The sequence below is a fragment of the Chlorocebus sabaeus genome, chromosome 20, assembly GCF_047675955.1.
Source record: "Chlorocebus sabaeus isolate Y175 chromosome 20, mChlSab1.0.hap1, whole genome shotgun sequence".
In the NCBI taxonomy this organism is placed as follows: Eukaryota; Metazoa; Chordata; class Mammalia; order Primates; family Cercopithecidae; genus Chlorocebus; species Chlorocebus sabaeus.
Window position 1 is genome coordinate 12,206,870 of NC_132923.1, and position 14,779 is coordinate 12,221,648.

A 14,779-nucleotide genomic window follows, 5' to 3' on the forward strand; every position below is an offset into this window, starting at 1 on the left:
CTCAAAAAAAAAAAAAGACATGGCTCTCATGGGATGTAGGTGGGAGGAGAGGCCTCTGGCATTGGCAGCTCCCTACCAGAGGTGTCCTGCCCTCTGTTCTCTTGGGGTAAGGGAGCCACTGGTCAGAGTAGGCAGTCACTTGGTAGAAACCACTTACAGGGAATCTTCTTAAATACTGTGTTGCACATGAAGCGCTGGAACCGTTCAGCGTAGAAGCCTGGGCGATGCACTGAGACAGTGTCCTGCAGAGCAGAAGAAATGCTATAGAGTTAGAGGGAGGCCCAGCAAGTGGACCTTTAGTCCAAGGGCCATCTTCCCCCAGACTGAGCCCCTAGCAGAAGGGTAAAACCCACAAATGAAATAAATGGAAAAGGCCGGGCATGGTGGCTCACGCCTGTAATCCTAGCACTTTGGGAGGCCGAGGTGGGCGGATCACTTGAGGTCAGGAGTTCGAGACCAGCCTGTTCAACATGGCAAAACCTCATCTCTACTAAAAATACAAAAGTTAGTCAGGCATGGTAGCGGGTACCTGTAATCCCAGCTACATGGGAGGCTGAGGCATGGGAATCGCTTGAACCTGGGAGGTGGAGGTTGAAGTGAGCTGAGATCATGCTACTGCACTCCAGCCTGAGTGACAGAGCAAGACTCCGCGTCAACCCAGCACTTTGGGAGGCCAAGGTGGGCAGATCACTTTGAGATCAAAAGTACAAAAATTAGCTGGGCATGGTGGCGTGTGCCTGTAGTCCCAGCTACTCGGGAAACTGAGGCAGGAGAATCACTTGAAACTGGGAGACGGAGGTTGCAGTAAGCGAGATCATGCCACTGCACTCCAGCCTGGGTGACAGAGTAAGACCCTGTCTCAAAAAAAAAAAAAGAAAAAAATTGCAAGAAACTGAGGAGGCCAATCAGAAGTGATGGAGGCAGAAGTGGGTAAGAGAGCCTCTAGTATTGCTACTTACCCCGTCATGTACCAGGGCTTTCCAAGAGTGCTCCAACTTCTTAACAAACCTGCAAGAAAAATGTACATCACCTCCTCATGTCATTTTTCAATAAATGATCTTAATAACTTTATATTTTAGGGGGTTAAAGGGCTAATAGAAAACATTCAAAAGACAGAAGCTGAGAAAGCACATCTACTGGTACACTGGTTTTCCCAAGAACAGACACAGCAGTGCTGGTTCATCATGGAGACCAATGTTGTTTCTAGGTAAGTCAATTATTCCCCCATGGGAAAAGGGCAATTTATGTCCCTGGCAAATCAGGAACATGAATATTTATTATAAAAGGAGAGCTGAAGGAACAGATGGGCAAGACTGGAAAGGGTAGTTAAAACTGGATGATAATACTGAACCAACAAACCAAGTACTGTCCAGTCCTCATTAGTACTTAAAACCTTACAGGAACAAAACCGGGGTCTAACATTTCCAGCTCCTCCCTGATGATCACTTCATTGCCTCTTAGTTCCACAGGCTGATACTTTTTACAGAACACAGTGACCCTCCTGTTTTTCCTCCATGGAAAAGGGCAATGTTTCTAGCTGTATCCCAATGTGGAGCATGACTCATCTCATAGGTTTTTGCAAAGAGTTAGACAGATGGCATATTCCACCCTGGTGCTTCCAAGACTGACTCAGCTTTCCACAGAAGGTATACATTATGTCTGGGGAGATGGGGAAGGGGGGGTTGTAAAGGCCGGGGAAAGAGGCAAAATCAAGGAAATAAACCATCTGAAAACTAACGAAGTAAGTAGCCAGACTGCAACTCACTATCCTTGCTTCCGGAAGAACTTGGCAACAAACCCATCTAAAAGACAAACATGAGTGGTTATCTGTATCCACCCTCTCTTAATTTGGGATCCATATGTTCCTCACCTGTAAGACTGCAGAATGTCAATGATGCCAATATAAAGCAGAAGCCTTTCCCCTTTACTATTCCGGGCAGGGATGCCACCCATACTGGAAAAGGCAAAAAGGAAAGGGTGAGAAAATCTGTTGGCTAGTTTAGTCAGATCAGGACAGGGAAGTGAAACCTAAACATAACTGCCTCATCTTCCATAAACCAGGAGATCAGACAATAAGTGATCAAGAAAACAAAAAGAGAAAAAAATATATTAAAAAAACAGGAGAAAATGAGATCCTTTCTCTAACCCCAGGAACTCTCTAGCGTATGTATTATAATCTAGTTTTCTCCAAATCTCCTTGCCTACCTCTTCCACTCTGATTCCACCAAAGAGAATCTAAAATTCCACTACTCAGCAATTTTGGGAATGCTCTCCTAATTAACTCAACTTCAGTACTTTTGCTATCTTAATTTATGCCCACTAAGACACTCTTCTTGAGAGTCATGTTACAGGATATCTTAAAAAAATAAACAACCTAAGATATTTGTGGTATTTCAGTAATTACACTTACTAGATAGATCCATGATGAAGAAGGATGCCTTCCACAAATAAGTCTATAATAATTTTTTTTTTTTTTGAGACAGGGTGGGTCTCATTCTCTCTGCCCAGGCTGGAGTGCAGTGGCATGTACAGTGGCTCACTGCAGCCTTGACATCCTGGGCTCAAGCAATTCTTCTGCCTCATCAGCCTCCTGAGTAGGTGGGACCACAGGTGTTCACCACCACACTTGGGTAATTTTTGATTTTTGTAGTGATGAGGTCTCATCATGATGGTCAGGCTGATCTCAAACTCCTGGACTCAAGTGATCCACCTGCCTCAGCTTCCCAAAGTGCTGGGATTACTGGCATGAGCCACTATGCCCAGCCCATTAATTATTTTTGATTAAGTTCTAATATATTACTAACAAAAAGAGAAGATTAAAAAATGATAATAAAGTTCTAATATAATTTGCACACACGCATCTAAGACTATAATTTTTTAAGTCTTTAATTCTTGAATAGCTCTCCTTCCCACATACATTATAAACCTGAAATTAATCTTCTTTTCCTTTTATATTAAGAAAGCTCATTCAAACCCATTCTATATTTCTGTAAACATTAATGTTACTGATCCAACTGCTGAGTCAAGGCTACTCCTTTCCAGAAGCTGGGTCCCTTTCTAAAGAAAAAGTGCTGAGACAGGGCACGGTGGCTCACGCCTGTAATCCCAGCACTTTGAGAGGCCAAGGTGGGTGGATCACCTGAGGTCAGGAGTTCATAGACTAGCTTGGCCAACGTGATGAAACCCCGTCTCTACTTAAAATACAAAAAATTAGCTGGGTGTGGTGGTGGGCACCTATAATCACAGCTACTCAGGAGGCTGAAGCAGGAGAATCGCTTGAACCCAGGAGGTGGAGGTAGCAGTAGGCCGAGATCGTGCCATTGCACAACAGCCTGAACAAGAGTGAAACTAAAAAAAAGAAAAAGAAAAAGTGCTGTGGGCCTATGTTCTCCTCCCTAGTGGCCCTGAGCCCACTCACTGGTCATCAGTCTCCATGGTGCCACCCCGTCGAGCCTCTCCCTGGATGGATTCCATGGCTGTGGAATACAGAGCCTTTTGGGGGGCTGGTCTTCGAGTGTCAACTGAGTACTGTGTTTCGCTGCTTAAGGGCTCTCGTTGTGCATGATCTATATTATGGATTGACATCAAGAGGCTATAATCCATTATCTTGAAGCTCTGCAGCACCTAACGGAAGGAAAAAACATGATCTGAGCCTTGGGAGAAATAAAAATATTTTGCAGGATCTCACAATTTTTTCTGTTTTTTTTGAGAAAGGGTCTCAATCTGTTACCCAGACTACAGTACGGTGATGTGATCTCGGCTCACTGTAGCTGCAACCTCCCAGGCTCAAAGGATCCACCTATCTCAGCCTCCCAAGTAGCTGGGACTACAGGCACACACCACTACACCCGGCTAATTTTTTATTTTTCGTAGAGACAGGGTTTCACCATGCTGCCCAGCTGGTCTCTAATTTCTAGACTCAAGGGACCTGCCTATCTCAGCCTTCCAAAGTGCTGGGACTATTCGTATGAGCCACCACGCCTGGCTTGACAGCTTTCATGATGTAATTATTTAATTTAGCCTTACAGTGAATCTGTAAGGCTAAACACAGGATTATCCTTTGCCTCTTCCTACTTTTTTCCCTGGAGAAAAGTATGTTAACCCCCTCTGGCTAGATTTTATTTATTTATTTATTTTATTTTATGCCCCCACCCTTTTTTTTTTTTTTTTTTTTTTGGAGACTGAGTCTTGCTCTGTAGCCAGGCTGGAGTACAATGTTGCGATCTCGGCTCACTGCAACCTCCAACTCCTGGTTCAAGCGATTCTCCTGCCTCAGCCTCCCAAGTAGCTGGGATTACAGTGCCACCCCATCCAGCTAATTTTTGTATTTTTAGTAGAGTTGGGATTTCACCATGTTGGCCAGGCTGATCTCGAACGTCTGACATGGTGATCTGCCTGCCTCAGCCTCCCAAAGTGCTGGGATTACAGGTGTTAGCCACCACGCCCAGCCTGGTTAGTCTTTATTTACATACCCTTAGCTTTCTCTCATTTGAGTAAACATAATTTTTCCAAGTCCCACTGCCTAGCCCACAAGATTGTCTTTGTTCTTTCCACGTATGTCTCCATGAAGAGAACACTACCTTCTCAAGAGAACAAGGAATACGTATTTGTGCTGTGAAGATTCCACAGTGAGGTTGTGGTAAAGTACACTTTGTGACAGAACAGATCTGTGGTAGGACCTTATATGACTAGCTTCAATTGAGTTAAACATTTACTGAATCCCCACCATGTAGGCACTGTGCCTCCTTACAGAGATATAAAGATATTAAAGAGAGAGTTTCTGTCCTCAAGGACATTATACATTTAGAAAGGGATACAAATGTAAAATAAACACAATACAGTTTAATATGTGCAACACTGGGAAGTGTTCACATGATAGAAGAGTACAGAGGTCAAGAGTGATATCTAGGCCGGGTGCGCTGGCTCACACCTGTAATCCTAGCACTTTGGGAGGCCAAGACAGGCAGACCACTTGAGGTCAGGAGTTCAAAACCAGCGGGGTCAACATGGTGAAACCCTGTCTCTACGAAAAATACAAAAACTAGCCAGGCATGGTGATGGGCGCCTGTAATCCCAGCTACTTGGGAGGCTGAGGCAGAAGAATCGCTTGAACCTGGGAGACAGAAATTGCAGTGAGCCGAGATCGTGCCACTGCACTCCAACTTGGGCGACAAGAGTGAAACTCGTCTCAAAAAATAAAAAATAAAGTAAAATGTAGATACATTTATCTATTAATGACAGGGGCAGCATGAGAGGATGAAATACAATAAAAAGTTAAGGTAGCTTGTTAAGAAACAAAGCTAGGGAGATGAGAGTCAGAAAATGGTTAAGTGCCAAACATGTGAAATCCCTATTGAGAACAACAGCAAATGGACTGAAGAACGATATTGAAAGCCCAAGTGGGTTGGACATCATAAATCTGTAGAGATGCCAGTATATATGCTTCTATAATATTCTTCAGCAGCACTCAGCTTCCAAAATATAAATTTGGATTTGGCAGCCAGGACCAAAATCTGAGGAAGGATGATGCTGGTGTGAAAATAACCAGAACATTTGACTATGAGGCCCAGGCTAGCTAGAGAAGGAAATAAATCCCACTGTGGGAGGATAAATGGGGAGAAAGTAAAACTGTAAAGGAATAGCAATGAACTAATTAAAAGTTATTTTAAATACAGCCCAGGACATACGGTGCTAAGGAACAGAGTCCCATCTCCCACAAACTTAATGCCTAAGAACAATCAAGCTGTTTTAGTAACTCAGATTTTTTGGTGTCTAAATAACAAACTCACCAAACAGTCACGCTGCAGGGTCTTACAGAGAGCGTTGTACATGTCAGCATCCAAAAAAAGACCATCAGGGATGTCTTGTAAGAAGTCTAGGTCTTTAAATGTGGGAAGAGGCTTCTCTCGCTCTTTCTGGGAAGCCCGCCGTTTGTAGGTTGAGCCTTTGAGGTCATATTTGATATGCATTTTTACTGATCTTGGTAAAAGATTGTTCATCACCACAATTCGAATGTTCTTGCCACCTGCCTGCACACAGTATAGTCCATAGAATTTAGGCAGCAAAGTCCGAGGGTTCTGGTTGAGGTTCTGAGAACACAAAAGTAAACAGAAGTAGGAGAACAAGTTAGCTGATTTTCAGTGAAACTTGAGGGCAAAAGTTACCACTCATCCTCCCTTTATCTCCTATATGAGATTCAGACACAATCTGTCTGCCCATAAACCTACAACATATATGCTTTAAATTTCCCTATACATCTATTTCAATGATAAGTTCACCATCAAGTTGTGCCACAGACTCTCCAATACAGAAATCAGTCAGGATACCAATGTAAGATGGATATATTTCTTCAGAGAGATTTAAGAGAAGACGACACCCTCTGCCCTGGGTATAGTATATTCTTAAGGGTAGTAAGGCAGGTAAGGATTACCTAACTTCTCCAGAACCTCCAATAGCAATCAGTCACAGTAAGGCTGCAGAGAGTATTATCAAGGGAAATAACCTACTTCATTCCCCAAACTAGAAGCTGAACTAAGAATAGAAGACGAAAACAGCCAGGTGCAATAGCTCATGCCTATAATCCCAGTACTTTGGGAGGCCAAAAGGAGGATCACTTGAGCTCAGGAATTTGAGACCAGCGTGGGCAACACATCAAGACCTCATCCTACTAAAAATGTATAAAAATTAGGCCGGCCACAGTGGCTCATGCCTGTAATCCCAGCACTTCGGGAGGCCGAGGCAGGCGGATCACGAGGTCAGGAGTTCGAGACCAGCCTGACCAACATGGTGAAACCCTGTCTCTACTAAAAAATAAAAAATGAGCTTGGTGTGGTGGCGCATGCCTGTAATCCCAGCTACTCAGGAGGCTGAGGCAGGAGAATTGCTTGAACCTAGGAGGTGGAGGTTGCAGTGAGCCAAGATTGCGCCACTGTACTCCAGCCTGGATGACAGAGCGAGACTCTGTCACGAAAAAATAAAATAAGTTTACAAAAATTAGCCAAGCGTGGTGGTGCGTGTCTTTAGTCCCAACTACGTGGGAGGCTGAGGTGGGAGGATCACTTGAGCCCAGGAGATTGGCAACACTTAAAATAGAACAGATAAACAAAACCTCTTTTACCATAGAGAGGCAAAAGAAATAGGGTGAAAAGCACAAAACTGAACTACACTTTTTTTTTTGGAGACAGAGTCACCCAGGCTGGAGTGCAGTGGCACAATCTTGGCTCACTGCAACCTCCGCCTCCCGGGTTCAGGCCATTCTCCTGCCTCAGCCTCCCGAGTAGCTGGGACTACAGGCCCCTGCCACCACGCCTGGCTAATTTTTTGTATTTTTAGTAGACACAAGGTTTCACCATGTTAGCCAGGATGGTCTTGATCTCCTGACCTCATGATCCGCCTGCCTCGGCCTCCCAAAGTGCTGGGATTACAGGCGTGAGCCACTGCACCCGGCCTGTACTACGTTCTTAAGATAGAAGTGCTGACAGTTTTACCCTGCTGAAGACAACCTCCCTAGTCTTGCCCAGAAGTGGGCAGCACAGGTGGACAGTGATTCTCTCTCCCTTACCATGTAGTATCCTGGAAGCAGCTTCTGCAGAAACTCCGCCTCTTTATGTTGGACTGTCTTAATAATGAACTCATCATCACTGGACACATAGAAAAGGGAACCACTAGCTCCAGAGCTGCAGAGTTCAATCAGCGGCTCACTGCAGAGGGAATACTGGGGCAAACAGAGAAGAACTAAGAGATTTAGACACATCAGGGCCTTGCCAACATAAAAATCACCTACAGACGCAATTCTTTTCTAAATAAAAACCAGAGCGAGACTGTGGAGAAAAGGGGCTTTCCTTTGGGAATATCCCTCTGATACTGGAGTCACAGGGTCCTGATATCCAGGTGCTTACCAAGTAATCATCAGGCCGGATACCAAATAGCTCCCGGAAGTAGCGGAAGGCAACAGGTGCATAGGTCTTGAAACGAAAGTCATTGTAGTGATGAGCAGGCGTCAGGTTGCTCCCTTCACTGTGGGGTTAAACAGAGGTAGCCATTACTTGCCAGTACCTATCATCCAGAAAATCTACCTTGTGAAGACACTCAAGAGTCACCTCATGGTCGGGGGAGTGGGGGAATACATTCCTCCTAAGAGAATCAGGGCCCTTAGATGAGTTACTTAGTGAGACAATGGCACAGCATGGACAGCAAGACATAAGAATAAGAAAGAATCATACTGCCTCCTATCCAATGCATGAGATTGTTTTTTACAGGTCAATCCATAGGACAGAGGCTAATGGAAGCATCTAGAGGATAGCATCTGCTCTCCGAACTCTCTAGTCCCACAACACCCTGATTATAACCAGGTTAAGAATTGGACACATGCCTAAACTGTCAGACCTGAACCCCTAAAACTGTCCTGGGCTGATTTGAAAAGGCCACATTTCCAGGACATGCTCCTGAACATTAAACTCTGTACCTGGGGAAGAAGATACTCTCCACCACGTAGAAATCTTGCATGAGGACATCACGCTCTGGTTTGGTACTCAGGCTCCCCACAGTGTGGGTAATGCCCAACTGGATGGCACCTTTCAAGGCTGATGAGGTTGTCTGAGAAACGAGAAATTAGAAGAAAATTCCTAGTATAAGTAGCACCATAACAATAAAAATTCAGAAGGGAGAAGCTAGAAGAAACACTTTAAAACAAATGTCCTTTAGTCTGAGCAATAGTTTAGATAAAACTGGGACAATCCAGTCTCCCCATCCCTATGCTGTACTCTGCAATTAAGCTTAGTAAAGATTGGAAGGACAGTGAGGATACAGAGTAGCAAAGCCAGACTCTCTGAGCCAGCCTCAGCTAGGCAAGGTGCTCCTGTTGGCCCACCTAAACAAGAGTTCCATATCTGTATTTGGAAGACACATAGTATTGACAGAACATTGTTAGTTCCCACTCCTAAGGTTTCTGCCCCCAGAGTGTATCTGGAGCGCTCTAAACATTTCCTTCATCTGATATAGAATGTAACTAAAATTAACCAACATTCCTGGGTTTTTTTGTGTTTTTTTTTTTTTTTTTTTTTTTGAGAATGAGTCTCGTTCTGTCACCCAAGCTGGAATGGAGTACAGCAGCGTCATCTCGGCTCACTGCAAACTTTGCCTCCCCAGTTCAAGCGATTCTCATGCCTCAGCCTCCCAAGTAGCTGAGATTACAGGCATGCACCATGATGCCTTACTTATTCTTTATATTTTTAGTAGAGATGGAGTTTCACTATGTTGGTCAGCCTGGTCTCAAACTCCTAACCTCAGGTGATCCACCTGCCTAGGCCTCCCAAAGCTCTGGGATTACGGGCATGAGCCACCATGCCCAGCCCTAAAATTAACTAATATTCTGATCTGACTGCCTGGTGGCAGAAACCTTAGTCCCCTAAGGAAGAGCCTGACTAGTGTCTCAAGGACAAAAAGGTGGGGTGGGTACGGTGGCTCACGCCTCTAATACGAGCACTTTGTGAGACAGAGGTGGGCAGATCACTTTAGGCCAAGAGTTCAAGAACAGCCTGGCCAATATGGTAAAACCCTGTCTCTACTAAAAACACAAAAATTAGCTGGGTGAGGTGGTATGCACCTGTAGTCCCGGCTACTCGGAAGGCTGAGACAGGAGAATTGCTTCAAGCTGGGAGGTGGAGGCTGCAGTGAGCCAAGATCACACCACTATATTCCAGCCTGGGTGACACAGCAAGACTGTCTCAAACAAAAGGACAACAGTGTGGTAAAAGAGCTCTTAACTGAAGAAGAAAGCACGAAAGACAAATTATTTCTGACAGTAGTATTCAGATTTAGAATTATCAAACTACGGTCAAAACACAAATACAAGAGCCCCACTCTTACAATCCAGGATTCCAAGCCTGTGGGAAAGTATCGCATCATCTAGATCTTTGCTGTCTGATAACAGTAGCCACCAGGTACACATGGCTATTTAAATTTAAGTTAATTTAAATTTAAAACTTATTTTCTCAGTCTTAGAAGTGTGGCTTTTAGCTACCATATTGGATAGCACAGATACAGCACATTTCAATCATCGCAGAAACTTTGATTAGACAGCTTTGCTCTATTTGCCTTATCCCCAACCTCCACCAGACATTACTTATATTTCTACTTGGTCCTCAATGGGCATTAAATTACAACTAGTTTTGTTTGTTTTTTTGTTTTTTCAGACGGAGTCTTGCTCTGTCGCCCAGTCTGGAGTACAGTGGTGTGATCTCGGCTCACTGCAAGTTCCGCCTCCCAGGTTGACGCCATTCTCCTGCCTCAGCCTCCCGAGTAGCTGGGACACCAGGCGCCTGCCATCACGCCCGGCTAATATTTTGTATTTTTAGTAGAGACAGGGTTTCATCATCTTAGCCAGGATGGTCTTGATCTCCTGACCTCATGATCCGCCTGCATCGGCCTCCCAAAGTGCTAGGATTACAGGTGTGAGCCACAACGCCCAGCCTACAAATAGTTTTCTTAATGTACAAATAGGTCAAAGGAAAATAAATTATTACTATTGTTTTTAAGTGTCTGCCTCCCCAGTTAGAATAGAAACTCATCTTTTTATTTCAATATTCAACATATAAAAAGAGCTGGCCAGGCGCGGTGGCTCACGCCTGTAATCCCAGCACTTTGGGAGGCCGAGATGGGCAGATCATGAGGTCAGGAGATAGAGACCATCCTGGCTAACACGGTGAAACCCCGTCTTTACTAAAATACAATAAATAATTAGCCAGGCGTGGTGGCAGGCGCCTGTACTCCCAGCTGCTGGGGAGGCTGAGGGAGGAGAATGGCGTGACCCGGGAGGCGGAGCTTGCAGTGAGCCGAGATCGCGCCACTGCACTCCAGCCTAGGCGACAGAGCAAGACTCCGTCTCAAAAAAGAAAAACAAAAAGAGCTAAATGGTCGAGTGCTGTGACTCACGCCTGTAATCCCAGCGCTTTGGGAGGCCGAGACAGGCAGATCACCTGAGGTCAGGAGTTCAAGACCAGCCCGACCAACATGGAGAAACCCTATCTGTACTAAAAATACAAAATTAGCCAGGCATGGTGGCGCATGCCTTAATCCCAGTTACTTGGGAGGCTGAGGCAGGAGAATCACTTGAACTCAGAAGGCGGAGGTTGTGGTGAGTGGAGATCGTGCCATTGCACTCCACCCTGGGCAGCAAGAGCAAAACTCCCTAGAAAAAAATAAAATAAAATAAAAAAGCTAAATAAGCCAGATGTGGTGGCTGAGGCCTATAGTCCCAGTTACTCTGGAGGCTAAGGTAGGAGGATGGCTTGAGCCCAGGAGTTCAAGGCTGCAGTGAGCCATCAACGCACCCACTGCATTCCAGTCTGGGCAACAGAGCAAGATCCCATTTCTCTTATTTATTTATTTATTTTTGAGACAGAGTCTCGCTCTGTTGCCCAAGCTAGAGTACAATGGCGCAACCTTGGCTCACTGCAACCTCCGCCTCCCGGGTTCAAGCTATTCTCAGGTCTCAGCCTCCCGAGTAGCTGGGATTACAGATGCCCGCCACCGTGCCCAGCTAACTTTTGTATTTTTAGTAGAGACAGGGCTTTGCCATGTTGGTCAGGTTGGTCTTGGACTCCTTACCTCAGGTGATCCACCTGCCTCGGCCTCCCAAATGCAAGATCCCATTTCTTTCTTTCTTTCTTTTTTTTTTGAGACGGAGTCTTGCTCTGTCGCCTGGGCTGGAGTGCAGTGGCCGAATCTCAGCTCACTGCAAGCTCCGCCTCCCCAGGTTTACACCATTCTCCTGCCTCAGCCTCCCGTGTAGCTGGGACTATAGGCGCTCGCCACCTCACCCAGCTAGTTTTTTGTATTTTTTAGTAGAGACGGGGTTTCACCGTGTTAGCCAGGATGGTCTTGATCTCCTGACCTCCTGATCCGCCCGTCTCGGCCTCCCAAAGCGCTGGGATTACAGGCTTGAGCCACCACGCCCGGCCAACATCCCATTTCTTAAAAAAAAAAATTTTTAAATGAAGAACTTCAGTAAAAGTAATTGGCATGAGCCTCAGAGCCCATTCTGGGGACTGTCAGGTCCTTAACCGAGAATGAGTCAGTCCACCTCTGCTACTTGGGACAATGAAATAGAGAATGAACACAAAATTTACATAGGCCAGAAATATATCTCCAAGAAATCTTCACACCCCATATCAGACAAACTACAGATGCTAAATGGGAGACTGAATACTGTCCCTCAGGAAGCCTAAACCATCTGCAAATTAGTCCAGAACTCAAGAATTTGGATCCCTCAAGGATCCAGGATGCTTCTGTTTTCCCTTCACCAGCTCACTTTCCACTTTTTCACTATTACTGCTCCTTTCCAGTCCATTTGATATTCAGAGCTCAAAAAAGCAGATGTTCTAGGTACTATTCGCCAGCTAAATGACTTTGTGGGGAAAAAAAGGAGGCGAGACACGGTCAATCACCCCTGTGACTCCAGCACTTTGGAAGGTTTAGGCAGGAGGAATGCTTGAGGGCAGGAGTTTGACACTAGCCTGTGTGACACAGTGAGATCATCTCATAAAACTAATTTTTTATTATCCACATGCGGTGGTGTGCACCTGTAGTCCCAGCTACTCAGGAGGTTGAGGCAGGAAGATCACTTGAGCCAAGGAGTCGGAGGTTACAGAAGCCTCCTGCTACCTGCCTATGATCATGCCACTGCAATCCAGCCTGGGTGACAGATTGACATCCTGGCTCTAAAAAAAAAGAGGAAAAAAAAATCAGACCTATTACCTATATTTGTATAAACAGGCTGGGCTGGGACCTGGCCCTCTATTGATATATATCCAGCAATGGAGAAAAAGACAGAAAGACTGCGAGAGACATGGCTCCCTATGGTAAGATAAGAATGGTTTTCATGGCCTTCTTACATATTTACACCTAACAGGGAAACCCAGTTTCTTCAGCTCAGTAAAATAGCAACCAAAGCCAGATTTGTTCACTAAAAAAAAATTTTTTTTTTTTTGAGATGGAGTCTCGTTCTGTCACCAAGACTGGAGTGCAGTGGCACAATCTGACCTCACTGCAACCTCCACCTCCCAGGTTCAAGCGATTCTCCTGCTTCAACATCCCGAGTAGCTGGGACCACAAGCGTATGCCACCTGGCTAATTTTTGTATTTTTAGTAGAGACAGAGTTTCATCATGTTGGCCAGGCTGGTCTTGAACTCCTGGCCTAAAATGATCTGCCTGCCTCGGGTTCCCAAAGTGCTGGGATTACAGGCCTGGGGCACTGTGCCCAGCCAAAAATATTCTCATTTAAACATCCATATACACAAAGGAGACAATTTACCCTTTGAGAAAGAAATTCTAAAGTCTAAGCTATATTATGCACAAAAGCTTAGGATACCAAGAAACAGGACAGTCAGTATGTAGAGAGTAATTTCAAGGAGACTGAGTTCCCAGAGTAAGCTGCTGAGCTCCTGGAGCAAGATGAGAAGGTTCCATCCAGACACACCTTTTTGTATGTTGTCTCTCCTGAGGAATCAACACTTCGATGGCCTATTTTCTTGATGGGCATGCCAGAGGCATAAGGCACCTAGAAGAAGAGTCAAGATTATAATACAAATTCCCATGTAAGATACCAAATAGCTACCACAATGATGCATCAAAATAAACTGAAACAATATACTCTTTCTAGATAAAAAATATTTTACAAAACCTTCAGAAGATCTATCCCACACAAATATACAGCTATAATGTTGGTTCCCAATGAATTAAGTGGCTAAAATATCACAGAAGAAAACTCCAAAGGACACATATTTTCCCTTTGGTCCTCAGAAGACACAGAAAATAAAAGTGAATATTTTTATTCTTTATTTTTTTGAGACTCTGCACAGGTATGAGCCACTGCACCCAACCAAAGGTGAGTATTTTTAAATACTAGCAGAAACATAGCTGGGTGATGGCCGGGTGCAGTGGCTCACGCCTGTAATCCTAGCACTTTGGGAGGCTGAGGCGGGTGGATCACGAGGTCAGGAGTTCAACATCAGCCTGGCCAAGATGGTGAAACCCCTGTCTCTACTAAAAACACAAAAATTATCCAGGCACGGTAGTGGGAACCTGTAATCCCAGCTACTCGGGAGGCTGAGACAGAGAATTGCTTGAAACTGGGAGGGGGAGGTTGCAGTGAGATTGCACCACTGCATTCCAGCCTGGGTGACAAAGCGAGACTCAGAAAAAAAAAAGAAAGAAAGAAACATAGCTGGGTGCTGTGGTGTGCACCTGTAATCTCAGCTACTCAGAAGGCCAAGTGGGGAGGATCATTTTAGCCTAGCAGTTTGAGACCAGACTGGGTAACATGGTGAATCTCCATCTCCAACTAAAATACAAAAAATTTGCCTGATGTGGTGGCATGTGTCTGTAATCCCAGCTACTCAGGAGGCTGAGGCGGGAGAATCACTTGAATCCAGGAGGCAGAGGTTGCAGTGAGCCAAGATCATACCACTGCACTCCAGCCTGGGCAACAGGGTTCAACTCTGTCTCAACAAAAAAAAGAAAAGAAAAGAGGCCAGGTGCAGTGGCTCACACCTGTGATCCCAGCACATTGGGAGGCCGAGGCAGGAGGGATCACCTGAGGTCAGGAGTTCAAAACCAGCCTGGTCAACAGGGTGAAACCCTGTCTCTACTAAAAATACAAAAATTAGGCGAGCATGGTGGCGTGCACCTGCAATCCCAGCTGCTTAGGAGGCTGAGGCAGGAGAATTACTTGAACCTGGGAGGCGAAGGACACAGTCAGCCAAGATCAAGCCCAGTCAC

At 45.2% G+C, this 14,779-nt stretch overlaps 1 protein-coding gene across 13 annotated transcripts in view; it reads right to left on the reverse strand.

Annotated features, from left to right (window-relative positions):
- Window positions 1–14,779, reverse strand: part of PIP5K1A (phosphatidylinositol-4-phosphate 5-kinase type 1 alpha) — a 51,491-nt gene that overhangs the window by 9,886 nt on the left and 26,826 nt on the right. For 10 of the 13 annotated variants that reach the window (XM_007977242.3, XM_037997962.2, XM_007977239.3 and 7 more), the window contains 9 exons: window positions 13,479–13,559; window positions 8,465–8,595; window positions 7,899–8,016; window positions 7,562–7,714; window positions 5,790–6,089; window positions 3,419–3,624; window positions 1,871–1,954; window positions 960–1,008; window positions 158–242 (listed from right to left, as the gene is read on the reverse strand). In XM_007977242.3, the coding sequence (XP_007975433.1) occupies window positions 158–242; window positions 960–1,008; window positions 1,871–1,954; window positions 3,419–3,624; window positions 5,790–6,089; window positions 7,562–7,714; window positions 7,899–8,016; window positions 8,465–8,595; window positions 13,479–13,559 (1,207 nt within the window). The remainder of the gene's footprint in view (window positions 1–157; window positions 243–959; window positions 1,009–1,870; window positions 1,955–3,418; window positions 3,625–5,789; window positions 6,090–7,561; window positions 7,715–7,898; window positions 8,017–8,464; window positions 8,596–13,478; window positions 13,560–14,779) is intronic. The other 3 variants (XM_007977250.3, XM_073008394.1, XM_037997964.2) reach the window with 1 other exon arrangement.